At 55.5% G+C, this 13,352-nt stretch overlaps 6 protein-coding genes across 6 annotated transcripts; 5 read left to right on the top strand and 1 right to left on the bottom strand.

The window, feature by feature from the left end:
* Positions 1–973: 973 nt before the first annotated feature.
* INS49_000673 (uncharacterized protein) lies at positions 974–1,974 on the top strand (the record flags this gene model as incomplete). The annotated part of the gene is made up of 2 exons (XM_043161510.1): positions 974–1,137; positions 1,440–1,974. The coding sequence occupies 2 exons, from the start codon at positions 974–976 to the stop codon at positions 1,972–1,974; spliced, it is 699 nt and encodes a 232-aa protein (XP_043030016.1).
* Positions 1,975–2,951: 977 nt separating this feature from the next.
* INS49_000672 (uncharacterized protein) lies at positions 2,952–7,026 on the top strand (the record flags this gene model as incomplete). Its single annotated transcript, XM_043161509.1, has 5 exons — positions 2,952–3,315; positions 4,494–4,800; positions 5,987–6,081; positions 6,130–6,833; positions 6,910–7,026. The coding sequence occupies 5 exons, from the start codon at positions 2,952–2,954 to the stop codon at positions 7,024–7,026; spliced, it is 1,587 nt and encodes a 528-aa protein (XP_043030015.1).
* Positions 7,027–7,498: 472 nt separating this feature from the next.
* Positions 7,499–8,757, top strand: INS49_000671 (uncharacterized protein; the record flags this gene model as incomplete). Its single annotated transcript, XM_043161508.1, has 2 exons — positions 7,499–7,826; positions 7,877–8,757. The coding sequence occupies 2 exons, from the start codon at positions 7,499–7,501 to the stop codon at positions 8,755–8,757; spliced, it is 1,209 nt and encodes a 402-aa protein (XP_043030014.1).
* A 93-nt stretch (positions 8,758–8,850) lies between these two features.
* Positions 8,851–9,165, top strand: INS49_000670 (uncharacterized protein; the record flags this gene model as incomplete). Its single annotated transcript, XM_043161507.1, has 1 exon — positions 8,851–9,165. The coding sequence occupies one exon, from the start codon at positions 8,851–8,853 to the stop codon at positions 9,163–9,165; it is 315 nt and encodes a 104-aa protein (XP_043030013.1).
* A 539-nt stretch (positions 9,166–9,704) lies between these two features.
* Positions 9,705–11,151, bottom strand: INS49_000669 (uncharacterized protein; the record flags this gene model as incomplete). Its single annotated transcript, XM_043161506.1, has 2 exons — positions 9,705–10,406; positions 10,543–11,151. The coding sequence occupies 2 exons, from the start codon at positions 11,149–11,151 to the stop codon at positions 9,705–9,707; spliced, it is 1,311 nt and encodes a 436-aa protein (XP_043030012.1).
* Positions 11,152–11,809: 658 nt separating this feature from the next.
* Positions 11,810–13,047, top strand: INS49_000668 (uncharacterized protein; the record flags this gene model as incomplete). The annotated part of the gene is made up of 3 exons (XM_043161505.1): positions 11,810–11,982; positions 12,058–12,283; positions 12,361–13,047. The coding sequence occupies 3 exons, from the start codon at positions 11,810–11,812 to the stop codon at positions 13,045–13,047; spliced, it is 1,086 nt and encodes a 361-aa protein (XP_043030011.1).
* Positions 13,048–13,352: the final 305 nt, after the last annotated feature.

The following is a 13,352-nucleotide window of genomic DNA, read 5'->3' as shown; positions in this document are numbered from 1 at the left end:
CTTCCCGCATCCCATGTCACCCAACCCATCTCCTCGGACGCCAAAAGTACTCGGAGTACTCTACCTATCTTGGGGCCAATCCCGAAAGCAAAGTATCATGGCCGTCTCCAGCGTCATGTACTTTCAATGCTCGCGTCTCAGTCCGTGTGAGGCAGAGACTCTACTTCCTCTCGACATCGTTGACAACCGGCAGGGATGAAGCTCGTGTTGTCGACATGATGTAGCAATACGTGTACAATGGATTGACCATGGGGTTCTGACGAATGAGAATCCCCTCTACAACTCCTAGTCATCGATTCGGCTCGCTTGGAAAGTTTATCATTCTCATGGAACAGCTCATCAGGAGCTAGTAGCCTCACCGCCGTGTTGAGCTCTGTGCTGCAGCAGCAGCAGGGTTTAATCGAACGGCCACATATCTTGCGCTAGTCGATGGAGGCTGAGATGGTGAGAGACCATGCAAGCTTCGTACAAATCAGCACAATGGCCAGGGTGTGGCGCCGTCGTAGTGCATATGCAACTCCATCAGGACCGCAATATATCTAGCCTAATGCTTGGGGAAGGCGCTCACCGAGTTGTGAGTCCTAACCCTTTACTGGTTGGCAAGTCTTGCATGGAGACCACCCCCCCCCCTTCAATGGATCCGTAGAGTCGGTACCGAAGTACCCCGAGCTCTCCTCCCCCGGATACCGGAGCGACGCGTGAGAAAATGACCCCGCTGACGTCGACACGGCGTTGCTCACGCATCGGTCGAAGCCTCACTCATCCAAACTTTTCCAATCCACCGATATCTGTCCACGCACTGCAACCCACCAACGCTGAACAATATTGCCGACGCCAACCGGTGGCACAGCAGACGTGCACAAGTCCTTTTCAGACGAAAAGCTGCAGATCCTACTCATCCGGACGGGGCTGTCTACACCGAGCCAACCCATCGCAAACCGGACCCGCGCCAGACCAACCAACACACACAAAGATGGCCAAGAAGGGCGGCGGCGCCGGGGAGAACAGCAAGAAGGCTGCTGGGCAAGCCAGAAAGGCCGAGGCTGCAGCCAACAAGAAGGCGGCCGAGGACTCCAAGAAGGCTGCAGTAGAAGACGCCGAATGGTCAAAGGGTTCGAAGAAGGCCAACGCCAAAAAGTGAGTTGCCCAACCATGCCGCCCTTCCATCCGACCACCCAGAACGGTGCTCGGCCCGTCCCACCCATCCGCGTCTTCTCTTACGGGTCTATTCCGCCCGACCAGAGGCCTGTTGGTCGCTGTCTCACAGGAGAGACGTGTCACATCCGACCCATCCCTTCGGGCCCGGCCTACACCCTCACCCCCACTTTCCACTCGATCACGAGGGAACAGCCCACCCCCATGATTCCTATGCCACCACCACGGCACCCTGTTCCCGACGTTGCAGTTCGGTGCTGACTGTGCCACGCCTTTGTGATCAGGGAGGAGGAGGCAGCCAAGAAGGCCGAGGCCGCGCGCAAGAAGGCAGAGAGAGATGCGCTGCTCGCCGAGGAGGAGAAGAACACGCCCGGTAGATCGGCGCCCAAGAATGCCAAATCGGCTCAGAAGAAGACGAGGGGCCTTGACAGCGCTCTGGACTCGCTTGACTCTGGGGAGCCTGGTGACCGCAAGCTGGCAACCCTGAACGCGTCTGGCCTTGACAATGCTCTGGACGCGCTCGAGATCACTAACACCAACAACAAAGCCAAGATTGATCGGCACCCCGAGAAGCGCGTACCAGCAGCGTGGGAAAAATACTGGGTGCGTAGGCAGAAGGAGCTCAAGGCTGAAGGTTTCCTGGCACTCGGAGGGAACGACCTCATGTCTGTCAGGCCTAAGATCTGGAAGGAGTTTCAAAAGTCGCCTGAGAACCCCATGAACCAAGTCCACGCTACCTACAATATGACACAGGAGGAGCTCGCAGAGATCCGAGCACAGGAGAAGAGCAAGACTGAGAAGAGGCTTGCCGAGGCTTAAACAGTCAAGATTGTTGTCCAAGTTGCGGTGCTGCAGCGGTACGCTAGAGTCAAAGTTGACTCCCAAGTGGCATTCGCTGTTATCACACGTGGGAATGCGTATGGGTCCGCAGAAGTCTATTCACACTTTATTGCACAAGTCAAGCAGGTCTATACGGTTGGAAACACAGCTTATGACGCGGGCATATATATATGCCACGAGTCTCAGATTCCATAGGAAATTTTTTTTTGAGAGCGGATATTCGCAACCGCGGAAACGGAGGGTACACCCGTACATCACTCGCACCACAGCCGCAGCTCATCAGAGCGCATCACCCAGGCCTTTTCGCACACCCACATACCCACGCACCCAACACCTACACACCCAATCCCCATACCCAACTCATACACCCAATTTGCACATCTAACTTGCCAATTTAATTAGTAACCTAATTATTCCTAGGCATATAAATTAAGTATGCCAACTAGGTATATAGGTGTCCGGTGTGCAACTTAAGTGTGCGAGTTGGGTATGTGAATTGAGCGTGGGTGTTGGTTTACTGCTGGCGATGTACGGGTGTACCCTCCCACTTTGCGGTTGCGAATATCCGTCCTCTTTATTTTTGGGTAAATATTCGACAATCCGGTTGTAAGAGAGACTGGAGGATCGCAGAATGCAGACTCGACGTTGTCCAGGCACACTTCCCGCATGGCAATTTCTGCGATTGATTGCACGCCGGCAAGGGGCATTTCAATTGTCATGGTCATGGTTGATTTGTGCAAGCTTTCAATGCTGAGCATTTGAATGGCTCTCTTGACCCTCCTGGTGCCTGTTTGGCGGCCTGTTTGAGAGGCCTGCACCTAAGCGCCGAGGTGGAGCCTGCTCTGATGAGATGCACATCTCGAGACCGAATGGGCGCCAACTTCATCTCTGAGAATGTGGGTGTGGTTTTTCATTCTTCATAACATTTTCTCCTTCAAGTCACCGACCGCCCTGCCATGAGTTTATGTACAGAATGCAAGTCGATGTCGACAAGGACATTTGAAGGTGACGAAACCAAGCTGTTCCGCCACGGCTACGACAGCTTCCGAAAGGCTGTTTTTGAGAGCAAGTGCTATATTTGCTGCCGCGTCTGGGAGAGCCTCACGGAGGAACAAAAGGAGGTGGCCAGCCGGCCTGAATTCATGGGCATTGAGTACCACTTCAGACCAAGGAGGGCGATCGACTCGGACGGGGATCCGACGCTTACTGTGGCTTCACTCACGTTCAAGTGGGATGATGACCTCTTTGACTGTGAGGATTATGACGAGCCCGGGGGGTTTGACGTAGGAGAAGGAACTTTTACAGCTCTCAACCCTGCCAGTATGTTTGTCCATTCACTAATTCTCTGCCCGTTCCAGTGATGAATGAAGGGTGACTGGGGTTGGGAACGCAGCAGCCAGTCGGGCCTTGTGATCTGACCAGGTTTGTCCATGGCGCCGCGAGTGTGGCTGTCTGTCCTGCCAGTATCTCATGGGATGCACTCGAGAAGCTCGGCTTTAAGAAAGACCACAGGTCTCAGACCGGGTCACACTGTACTCAAGGAGACTGCGGACGGCGTCTGCCGTAGGATGAGGGTGATCTCTTCTGCGCATCCAGACTCAGCGGAAGGTGGCTTGGAAACCCTTCAAGAGTCTGCTTTGAGAGTCCTGGAGGTTCCAGCAAGAACATTCAGAAGCTGCTCATACTAACGTCGTGGACAGTCTTTCCTGTAGAAAATTCCCCAAGATTGGCAGAGACCACAAATGACCCTTTATGTTGGGCAACTGTTTCGAAGTGGGTGGCCCGCTGCTCCACCAACCATCCAGCATGTCGTGAATCGCGAGATGAAACATGGAAACCGACTAGACTTATTGAAGTGGATGGATACGACAATAGATATGTTCGCGTTGTGGAATCGTCCACTATGCTTCATACATCCATTGAGCCTTACCTGGCACTCAGCCACTGTTGGGGTCGGAAACCTTTCTTGGTGATGAATGAAAGCAACAAGAAAGAGTTTGAAAAGGGCGTTCTCGTCTCGTTCCTTCCTCTGAATTTTCAGGATGCGATATTGACCACTCGACGACTTGGATTTCGGTACATTTGGATTGACTCGCTTTGTATCATTCAAAGTTCGCGGGACGACTGGGAAAGAGAGGCGCCGCAAATGAACCAGGTGTATAGGAATGCATTCCTTACGCTTGGCGCGATGGCATCTCCTGACGCCCATGGTGGCCTGTTCCGGAAGCGGGACCCAGGCATGGCAAGCCCAATACCGGTCAATATCAGAACTAAAGAAAATGAGGTTGTCGAGTGCTTGTTGATCAAGTCTGATTTCTGGCATAGCCACGTCAGGCAGGCCCCAATGAGTAAAAGGGGTTGGGTTGTACAGGAACGCATCCTGACTCCGAGGAGTCTATACTTTTGCGAGAGTCAACTTTTCTGGGAGTGCCGAGAGCAACATGCATGCGAGTGGTTTCCTCTCGGAATTCCTCACATATTCGTGACCGAGATCAAAGAGCCTTACGCCGAAGAAATCTTCTCCGTCAAAGGGTTCGAGAAGTCGGTAATGCGTCTCAATGACGCTGATTCTCAAGGAAGCGGCGACGGGCCGCAGCAATACGAGACTGTTTACCAGGTATGGGCGGACGTTCTGGAGTCTTACCTTAGGTGTGCCCTCACCAATCCGGACGACAAATTTGTGGCTATATCTGGCGTGGTCAAAGACTTCGCGAGAGCTATCGACGACGAATACTTAGCTGGTCTATGGCGGCGAAACTTCGTCAACGGCCTTCTCTGGACTGCCAGACCAGAGAGTAACTATGAGTGGGACGTGTCGCCAGCTGTCCGACCTGATCGGTACCGAGCACCATCATGGAGCTGGGCTTCTCTTGATACCCCCTCCATGGAAGTGTATCATTATTGGGAAAGTCAATTGGCCGGCGAATATGTTGACGTCTCAGACGTCCACGTTGAGCCCAAAGGCAACGATCCCACAGGAGAATTAAGACACGCCTGCCTGCATGTCAGGGGTATTCTCATTCTAACTCGCCGCAAACCAGAATTTTACAACGAAGCAAACCACTTTGGAAATTTCATTCCTGATATGAAGGAGACACCAGAAGCCCCGGCTTACTATTGTCTGCCATTGCGAGAAGAACTAGACCGTGACAAGCCGAGACTCAGGGGATTGGTTCTGACCCGGGTCCTGGAGGACGAGAAGGGAGATATGACGTCCTGTAGCAAGTGCTCTGGAAAAGTTGTGCTCAAGAGAGTCGGTACCTTCGTATCCGAACAGGGCGACCCACTCCAATATTTGTCGATGCGCAAGCCTGAAGATTGGGCGGATTGGGGGGAAGAGAGCGATCACTTGTGGTTCCCCGAACACGCATATACTTGGAATCTCATCATTGTTTAGTAGCACATTGGTGATAGAATCGAAAGTGAAGGAATCTGCGTAGTGGAGAACAACAGATAAAAGCATGGATGGAAATGGACAGCATGAGGGAGTCCAGGAACGGAGCCGTGAGCCGGGAAAATGATGCTTCAGGTAACATTTCCAGGGGTAGGGCCAGGTTCTCTCATTTTTGACATCTTCATCAGGCAGAGAGGCCGCAATCGAGTACTCAAGTGTATCATGACCACGATGAAGTTGCCAAAATCAAAGCAAGGTCGCGGTTGAGAATCGCAACTCGTGCCAGTCGACGTTGGGGTTGCCTTGTTTTGGAAGTGGGGACGTCGTAACCCCAGAATACATAACCCTGCCAGCAAACAGCTTGGTACGCCTTACATAACCGCTTTGGTTGACCACATACCGTACACTACAGTCGTTTCAGCGCACCTCATGTTTATGCTCGCCATGATATGACAGACCACCAAAATGGCGTCGCTGAAGATGGCAATGTTGCCGTCTTTACGACGGCAGAACCTCCTCGCAGAGTTGTGCGTCCATTGCTCCGTTGCTTCCTCGAGCCTCGACATGTGATTGCTGACCTGGCTCTCTTGTCTCCAGTGCTGGGCTCAAGCAGTCCTGCCCCCAGGGCGTGTTCGTCAGTTTGACGCCAGGTGACCCTTCTCTCTGGTCAGGCGTTATGTTTGTGCGCAAAGGTATGCAAGTAGCTCGAATGTTCCAGGGCCATACTGACGATCACCTAGGACCCTATGCTACCGCGATCCTCCGATTCTACATCTCCTTCCCGGATACCTATCCCGCACTGCCGCCGCTCGTGACGTTTTCGACAGACATGTTCCATCCCTTGATCACGCCCCTCACGACCTACATGTACACGACCGACATCCAGGAGGGCGGCACCGTCAGCGCAACGGACGAGGAGCGTCTCCCACCAGGCGGCTTCAGCCTGCGGCACGGTTTCCCGGACTGGTTCGGCCGCGGCAGCAGGGGCCGGCCGGCACCGGGACAATACCCTCCGGAGACCCCTAGGTCCTCCAGAGCCCTTGCCGCCGGCGGTGACAGCAACTCGAGCACGCCCAACTCCAAGATCGCTGCGACGCCGCCGAGCGCAGGCGGCGGTCATGCTGGCAATGCTGGGACTGGCGGCAGCACCGGCAGCAAACAGTCTTTCATGGACGTGCACAAGAGGGACATCTCGACTGGCGAGGTGCTAAGTTACATTCGCAGCACCTTTGATGACCAGGCAGTGATGGACTCGATCCCACTTGAAGCGGCTGGAAACCCGGGTGCTTGGCACGCTTGGGCTGCATACCGCGGACATACCACCATTCCTGAGGGCGAACCAGCCGTCAGGAAGCCGGGGGACTGGAATTGGGAGGGTGTGTGGGAGGAGAGGGTGCAGAGGAACATACAGGCATCATTGTCGGAGCCTGTTCTGTATGGGGATGTTGGTGGCGATGACACTGTGAGGCACCTTCACCCCGAAAACCTCTAAATTATTTCTCTCGCTGACACCTCGATAGATTCGATTCCTCAGCATGGAAGAGGGCGCAGTCGAGACGGTAAAGGACAACCTTTACAAGACTTTAGGCGAATCAGCCAGGGCTGATCCGCTGGCTGTTCCTTCCGTCAATCCTTGAGCGTGCGAGTTGTCACGGTCATGAGGAAAGCGCGCATCACAAGACGTAGAGGAGTCGACAACAACAAACTCCGGAGGTTTCTTTTCCTTGACAAATGATCAGCAATGCTTAGAATTGATACCCAATGATCGCTTTTACATCCGCATCGGATTACCTCGCCTGTTATCCAAACAGCTGCATCGCTTTCGACTATGAGTGATCACGTTGGTATCACCGTGCTATTCATTGTTGTTCCAGTTGCACTTGTGGCTCTTGTCGCTTATTTCTTCATCAAGCTACCTCCCCCTGTTCAGTCGATATCACGCCGCAGAGGAGCATCCGCGCGACTGGTTCGCAGAGCAGCGCCTGTCTTCACCCGTACAGACTCCTGGCCAGACCTCGAATCTTGCACTCTGCATAGAGCTCAGCCTTTAGCACAAGCGCCACGTAACGGAACCAAGGACAAGTTGGGCATTGAAGCTCCGGCACCAGTATGGAATCCCACGCGCCGGACTCGACTCAACTGGGGCTTCACGATTCGAAACAGTCCGGCATATCGCCTGAAATGAAGCGTGTCTTGCCGCTGCGCATCGTCAAGCGCTCAGACAGCACTTGCGGTGATGATGCCGACGACCGACCTTGTCGAAGATGTAGCCAGGCCACAACTGAGAGTCGTGGCAGCGCCCCTGAGTCCGCTGGGGGCGAACCACAACTGGCGGTGCCCAAGGTCCGGGGCAGCAGGACCATTCAGGTCTTTGACAGCCTGGAAGGCGTCGACGAGAGCCCCGTGCCGCTAGGTCGTGAGGCATATTTACGAAACGGTTAGTTTCTAGAATACTCTCCTGGCATACATTGCTGACAGAGTGGGCAGACCATGCGGCCCCTGATCATCAGCTCGTCCGAACAGGGCAAAGAATGCCGTCGAACCAGTACTACAATATCGACACCGGGGACTTGCAATCGATTGGTTCATGTTCTTCTCGCGGGTTACCAAAGCTCAGGGGAAAAGGATTTGCCAAGTCTGCAGTTGGGTTCCGGGATCAATTCTCATTTCTGAGCCCTCGCAGTGGTGCATCACCACCGTACCGTCCCTTCCCTGGTCTTCTGGGCGACATCATCCAGAGGTCGAGGACTTCGCACACTCTGCCTTGCGGCGACTCAGACGACCCATTCTCGTCTCAGCCGTCTGATGATGAGCCAGGCTCTCTTTCTATTGTCGCTCCTGAAGTAGTTGTCACCCCAGACAGTCGGGTCGTGGACCATGGCTACCACAACTTCTGGGTTGCCGTCGAGATCACGACAACAAAAGGCAACGGGTGCCTCTGTGATATCACGGTCGATATTGAGCCTACCGCCAACAGTGCCGTGTTGGAGGTGATTGAGAACTTCTCTGCGCCTACCAGTCTCTCGCCCGGGTCTGCAATCCTGGTACTTGTAAACGTCGAGCTCAATCTAGCCAACTACCCCAGAATCAGAGGCCACATCCGTTCAAACTCGGACGACCTGATAGAGGACCTCGAGGACCAACTGGGCAGCGCGCAATGCGAGTACCTGACGGTCAGCCTCATCTACCAGCACTCTGCCTTCGCGCCCGGCATCAGAGACGCCAACAGCGGGGTCACCAGGGCGCAGACCAAGATCCGCACCGCGTACACGGCCACTGTGAGCCGGCACAACGCTGCCTCGCCTTGGTCGCCACCTCCCGCGCCCGCGCCGAACCACCGCCTCCTGGGAATCATCGCGGCCCACTAGAGCGTGGACGCCGCGGACGAGCTCCTGCAGACAAAGCTCACTAGGAGGCCCACGCCGCGGAAAACGACGTACCTTGGCCCGCCGCACCCGAGCATGCCTTCGCGGCGTGGCGGTCGTCACGGGGCGGTGCCGATGCCGACGCGACCTGCGCCGGCGGTGCCTCCTGCCGCCGATAAGAATGAGCGGGGGCGCCGCGGGAGCGGACAGTACGACGGGGACGACGGCATGGAGCAGGCCTCGAGGATCTGGGCCAAGATCCGGCGGTGCTCGGGGATCAGCCTCGCAGACAGGACGAACATGAGCATGGTCGAGGAGCAGGGCCTTGCTGCGAAGCGGGGGGTACCAAAGATGGGTGGGAAGACGAGGAGAGGCTCGGGTCGTTGGGGTTTTGGGAATTGGTGGGCTTGACTAGGCTTCTAAGAGTGGCGGTTGGTTGATTATTATTATGTGCGTAAAGCTGGGTGTTGGGGACTTGTAGGCTCATGGGCAGGTACACAATTGTTGGGCAATGATATGCTCGCTGCTTTACTGGCAGCACACTGCATTTGGCTGAGCCTGTGCTGCGAGTCATCATTTGAGTGCGGTGCCCATGAAACGAATGAATGAGAAGTACAAGCTACCAAGGATTTCTGCAGACCAGATTCTCGGTCAAAATGTTCTGGTGCCATGCTCATGCTGTCAAGGGTTGTGTGGAAAGCTGGTGATAATTCTCGTCTAGCTTCCTACGCCTCGTAGTTTGGTGGGCTCGTATTGAGAAGGACTTGGAATCCTTGACGATATGCTTTGTGTATAAGCAATTATAAGGCTGCCAAATAACTGCGTCACACGTATTTGGGAATCGATCCGGGATTGATACAGGCAATGCGGAAAACTGGCAGCCTGTCCCGCACGCTGAGATTGAGCGATATCAGTGGACATTTAGATATATGCGGAAAAGCCTGAGTACTTCATTTCTCCGTCTGGTCATTTGGACGTTGAGGGCTGGCGGCACCCTTGCCACGCCAAATAGGATTCCCATCATCATCGAACTCAGCCCACTGGAAAAAGGTGCACCCGTCCTTCCCGGGTACGTTCCCAGCATGGCACATCCAGAAATACCTGCCCCAGTTCTCCTTCTTCTTCTGAACGACCCGTAATACAGTCGGAACACCGCACCTGCACTTTGGCGTGTGGCTGGGGTGCAGGCTTGCCTTGTAGTCGCGGTAGGTGACGTTGATCCGCCTGTTGCCGGCGAGGGGGTGCGGGTCGATAGCCTGCGCGGGCGCGATGCTGTGCTTCCACTCCTCCTGCATCTCGGCGTGCATTACGAGCAGCGAGTTGTGCGGGAGATGGATGGCGATCTGGCCCCCGGCGTCGCCGTCTGCATCCTTCTTCGCGTTGCTGGTGCTGCTGCCGCTGTCCTCGTCCTTGGGCACGACTCGCCGCACACGGAACTCGCGCGCCACACCGAGCGAGAGCGACCCGATCACAGCGCGGGGACCAAGGTAGGTGAGCTGGTCCGAGTGCCAGCCTACCGACTCGCCGGGGCCGTTGTAGCAGTTGACGAAGGCCGCGTTTGGGGTCCAGGGCTCTGGGGATTGGTGCTTGAGCTTGAGGCCGCCCGGGCAGCGGGTCCTGATGCGTTCCTGGATCTCTGCGTTCACGGCTTTCTGGACTAGAGGCTTGGCCTTGTCTAAGTACGGCGTGATTTTGCGGACATCGGTGAGACGTGCGCCATTATATAAGTACTATGCGGATTATGGTAAGCAGGCGTCTTGCAGAGATATAGTGAGTGGGCTAGTCTACCTCGATTTTCTGTTTCCGCATCTCGTCATGGCTGTCAACGTAGAACGAGGAGGTGTGCGGGCTTGAGACGACATTGTCGAAAAGCTTGAAGGTGATTTTCTCGAACGTCTTTGACTCTTCAAGCATTTCTATCAGAAGGCCATTTGCGAGGTCAGAAGGAAGAAAATTATGGATTATAGAACAAGGCGTATGCTCTGCTATATCATCAGGATCAAAGAGATGCAGCGTGGCGCCTTTCCGGGACAGTAGCTTCGTCTTCTTGGGCGCTGGAGTTCCATCCACAGATTGAGGCGCGGCGAAGTTTTTCAGCGATGTCTGCGACACTGCTGAACTTGCAGTTTTGTTTGATGATGATGATGATGACGACGATAGAAGAGACCTGCTGGCGCTCGGCACAGAGAGGGACACAGAAGCTGCGGCGACGGAGCCATCATGCTCTAGCAAGATATCGAGGAGGGCCTCTTGTGAGACACCGGGGTACAAAGACGAGAGAATGGCAAGCTTCACCTCTGTGGCCTCGTCGTCTGCGACTTCGATGTGGCCATGTGGGACTGTCTTTGGATCATCCGCAGGGGTCGCCTTCCGCTTTCTCTTGATGAACGACTCCATGGCTCATTGTGGAACGACGAATTGGCATTAGAACCCGCAGGTAGATGGTGACGTGCTTAATCTGGGCTGAGACAGGAGAGAACCCTGAGACAACGATCGTGTGGAAGTATCTGGCGTGGCTGTGGTTTGGCCGTCAAGCACCAAAATATGCCGGCGGTGACTCGCTTGTCACACGAAGGGCGTGTGTACTTGATGAGACGTGAACGGCCTGAATTGATGGGCTCGCGAAGTCGCCACGACGGCACGTGGTCTGGGTGTTGGGCACTTTGCAGGGGTTCAATATTGGTGTGTAAGCAGGCCAACTACCCTGGGCCAGCCTCTGGTTCTATGGTTTCCTATGTATTGTTGTGACATCTGGTAGGATATGACACTCTCATAACTATACAAGTCAATTTGGCCGCTTCCCATGTATTCTAAGTGAATCGTTTGAGTGTTACGAGCCTCAATGGTGGATCACGGATGATCCATTCCCTGTCCTGCTCTCCCCAGACAGTCTCGCATCGGGCCGAGATCGGCAGGCGGCGCGGGACAGCCGAGGCTCATAGCAGCGATTGACATCACTCGACTTTCTCCGGCAAGCCAATCGCCCACCATAGAAGTTGTCCTGTCAGAAGCCAACGAGCCTGTCGCATGGCCGGCACAACCCATCTCACTCAACATGGCTGCTATGCTTGAGTTCCGAACGAGGGGCTTCAATCCATACGCCGTCAAGTACTCTCCTTACTATGACAACCGAGTGGCCGTGGCCTCGGCCGCCAACTTTGGCATCGTGGGCAATGGCCGTCTCTTTGCGCTTGGTCTGACGGCTGCTGGCATCCAGGTGGAGAAGACGTGCGTTTGATCCGTCTTTCGATACAAGCATTGGCTTCTTATTGTTGTCCGCGATCGCTGACAAGCCCTCTTCAGCTTCGATACGAACGACGCACTGTACGACCTAGCGTGGTCCGAGATAAACGAGAACCAACTGCTCGCCGCATGCGGTGATGGCTCCATCAAGCTGTTCGACCTCGGCGTCGACACCTACCCAGTCATGAACTACCACGAGCACAAGAGGGAGACATTCTCGGTGTTCTGGAACCAGACGACAAAAGACACCTTCGTCTCAAGCTCATGGGACGGCACCGTCAAGATAGTCAGTCCTTTTCCTCCCACACCCTCCCCCCCCCACCTCTCCCAAGAAAGCCTTGCTCACATACCATGTCCCCTCAGTGGTCGCCAACCCGCCCACAGTCCCTCAAGACCCTCCCCATCGGCAGCTGCACCTACAGCGTGTCCTTCTCCCCGCACAACCCGGCCCTCATCTCCGCCGTCTCCTCAGACTCGCGCCTCCGCGTCTTCGACCTGCGCACCCCGCCCTCGGCCAAGTACCACCTGGTGCACGACGTGCCGGTGCACCAGACGCCCGCGGCCCGCATCGCAGGGGCGCCGCCAGGCCTGGGGCCGGGCCAGCCCGCCGAGGTGCTGACGCACGACTGGAACAAGTACAGCCCCACGGGGGTGATCGCGACGGCGGGCGTGGACCGCGCCATCCGCACCTTCGACCTGCGCGCCCCCTACGCGGGGCCCGTCGCCGTCCTCGAGGGCCACGGCTACGCGGTGCGCCGGCTCGCCTGGAGCCCGCACGCCAGCGACGTCCTCGTCAGCGCCAGCTACGACATGTCGGTGCGCGTCTGGACCGACGGCTCCACCATGGCGCCGCCCGCCGACCCGGGCCCCGCGGGAGATCTGGGTGGCGCCCCCGTGCGTCCGGGCGTGCAGCTCGGGCTGATGAACCGCCACACCGAGTTCGCGACGGGTGTCGACTGGTGCCTGTTTGGGGCGGGCGGCTGGGTGGCTTCTGCCGGGTGGGACGAGAGGGTTCTGCTCTGGGATGCGAACTCGCTCATAAGAAGATAGGCATTTTGCGGTTCATCTCTTTTTGGGGAATGTAGTATATATATAAGAAACCCGATGGAACGTGTTGATGACGATTTATTTATATTGATACCCGGTAAGGAAGCTAGGCTTACGGCATTCGCAGTACTGTGGGGAGGACGCACTGATTTTGGCTCAAATAGGTACAAGAAGCAAGGCATAGACAGGAACGAGAAAGCATTTACTCCTTTCTCATTTGCTTTTGTTCTTCTTTTGTGCTCAAGGATCGATCTCTCCCTCCGTCCCGCGTGGTCCATCGTCCAGCGTCAGTTCCAGACCATTGCGTA

The sequence above is a fragment of the Diaporthe citri genome (genome assembly GCF_014595645.1).
Source record: "Diaporthe citri strain NFHF-8-4 chromosome Unknown scaffold_1, whole genome shotgun sequence".
NCBI classification, from domain to species: Eukaryota; Fungi; Ascomycota; class Sordariomycetes; order Diaporthales; family Diaporthaceae; genus Diaporthe; species Diaporthe citri.
The sequence above is the reverse complement of the archived record's forward strand: the minus strand, read 5'-3'. Positions and strand labels throughout refer to the sequence as shown.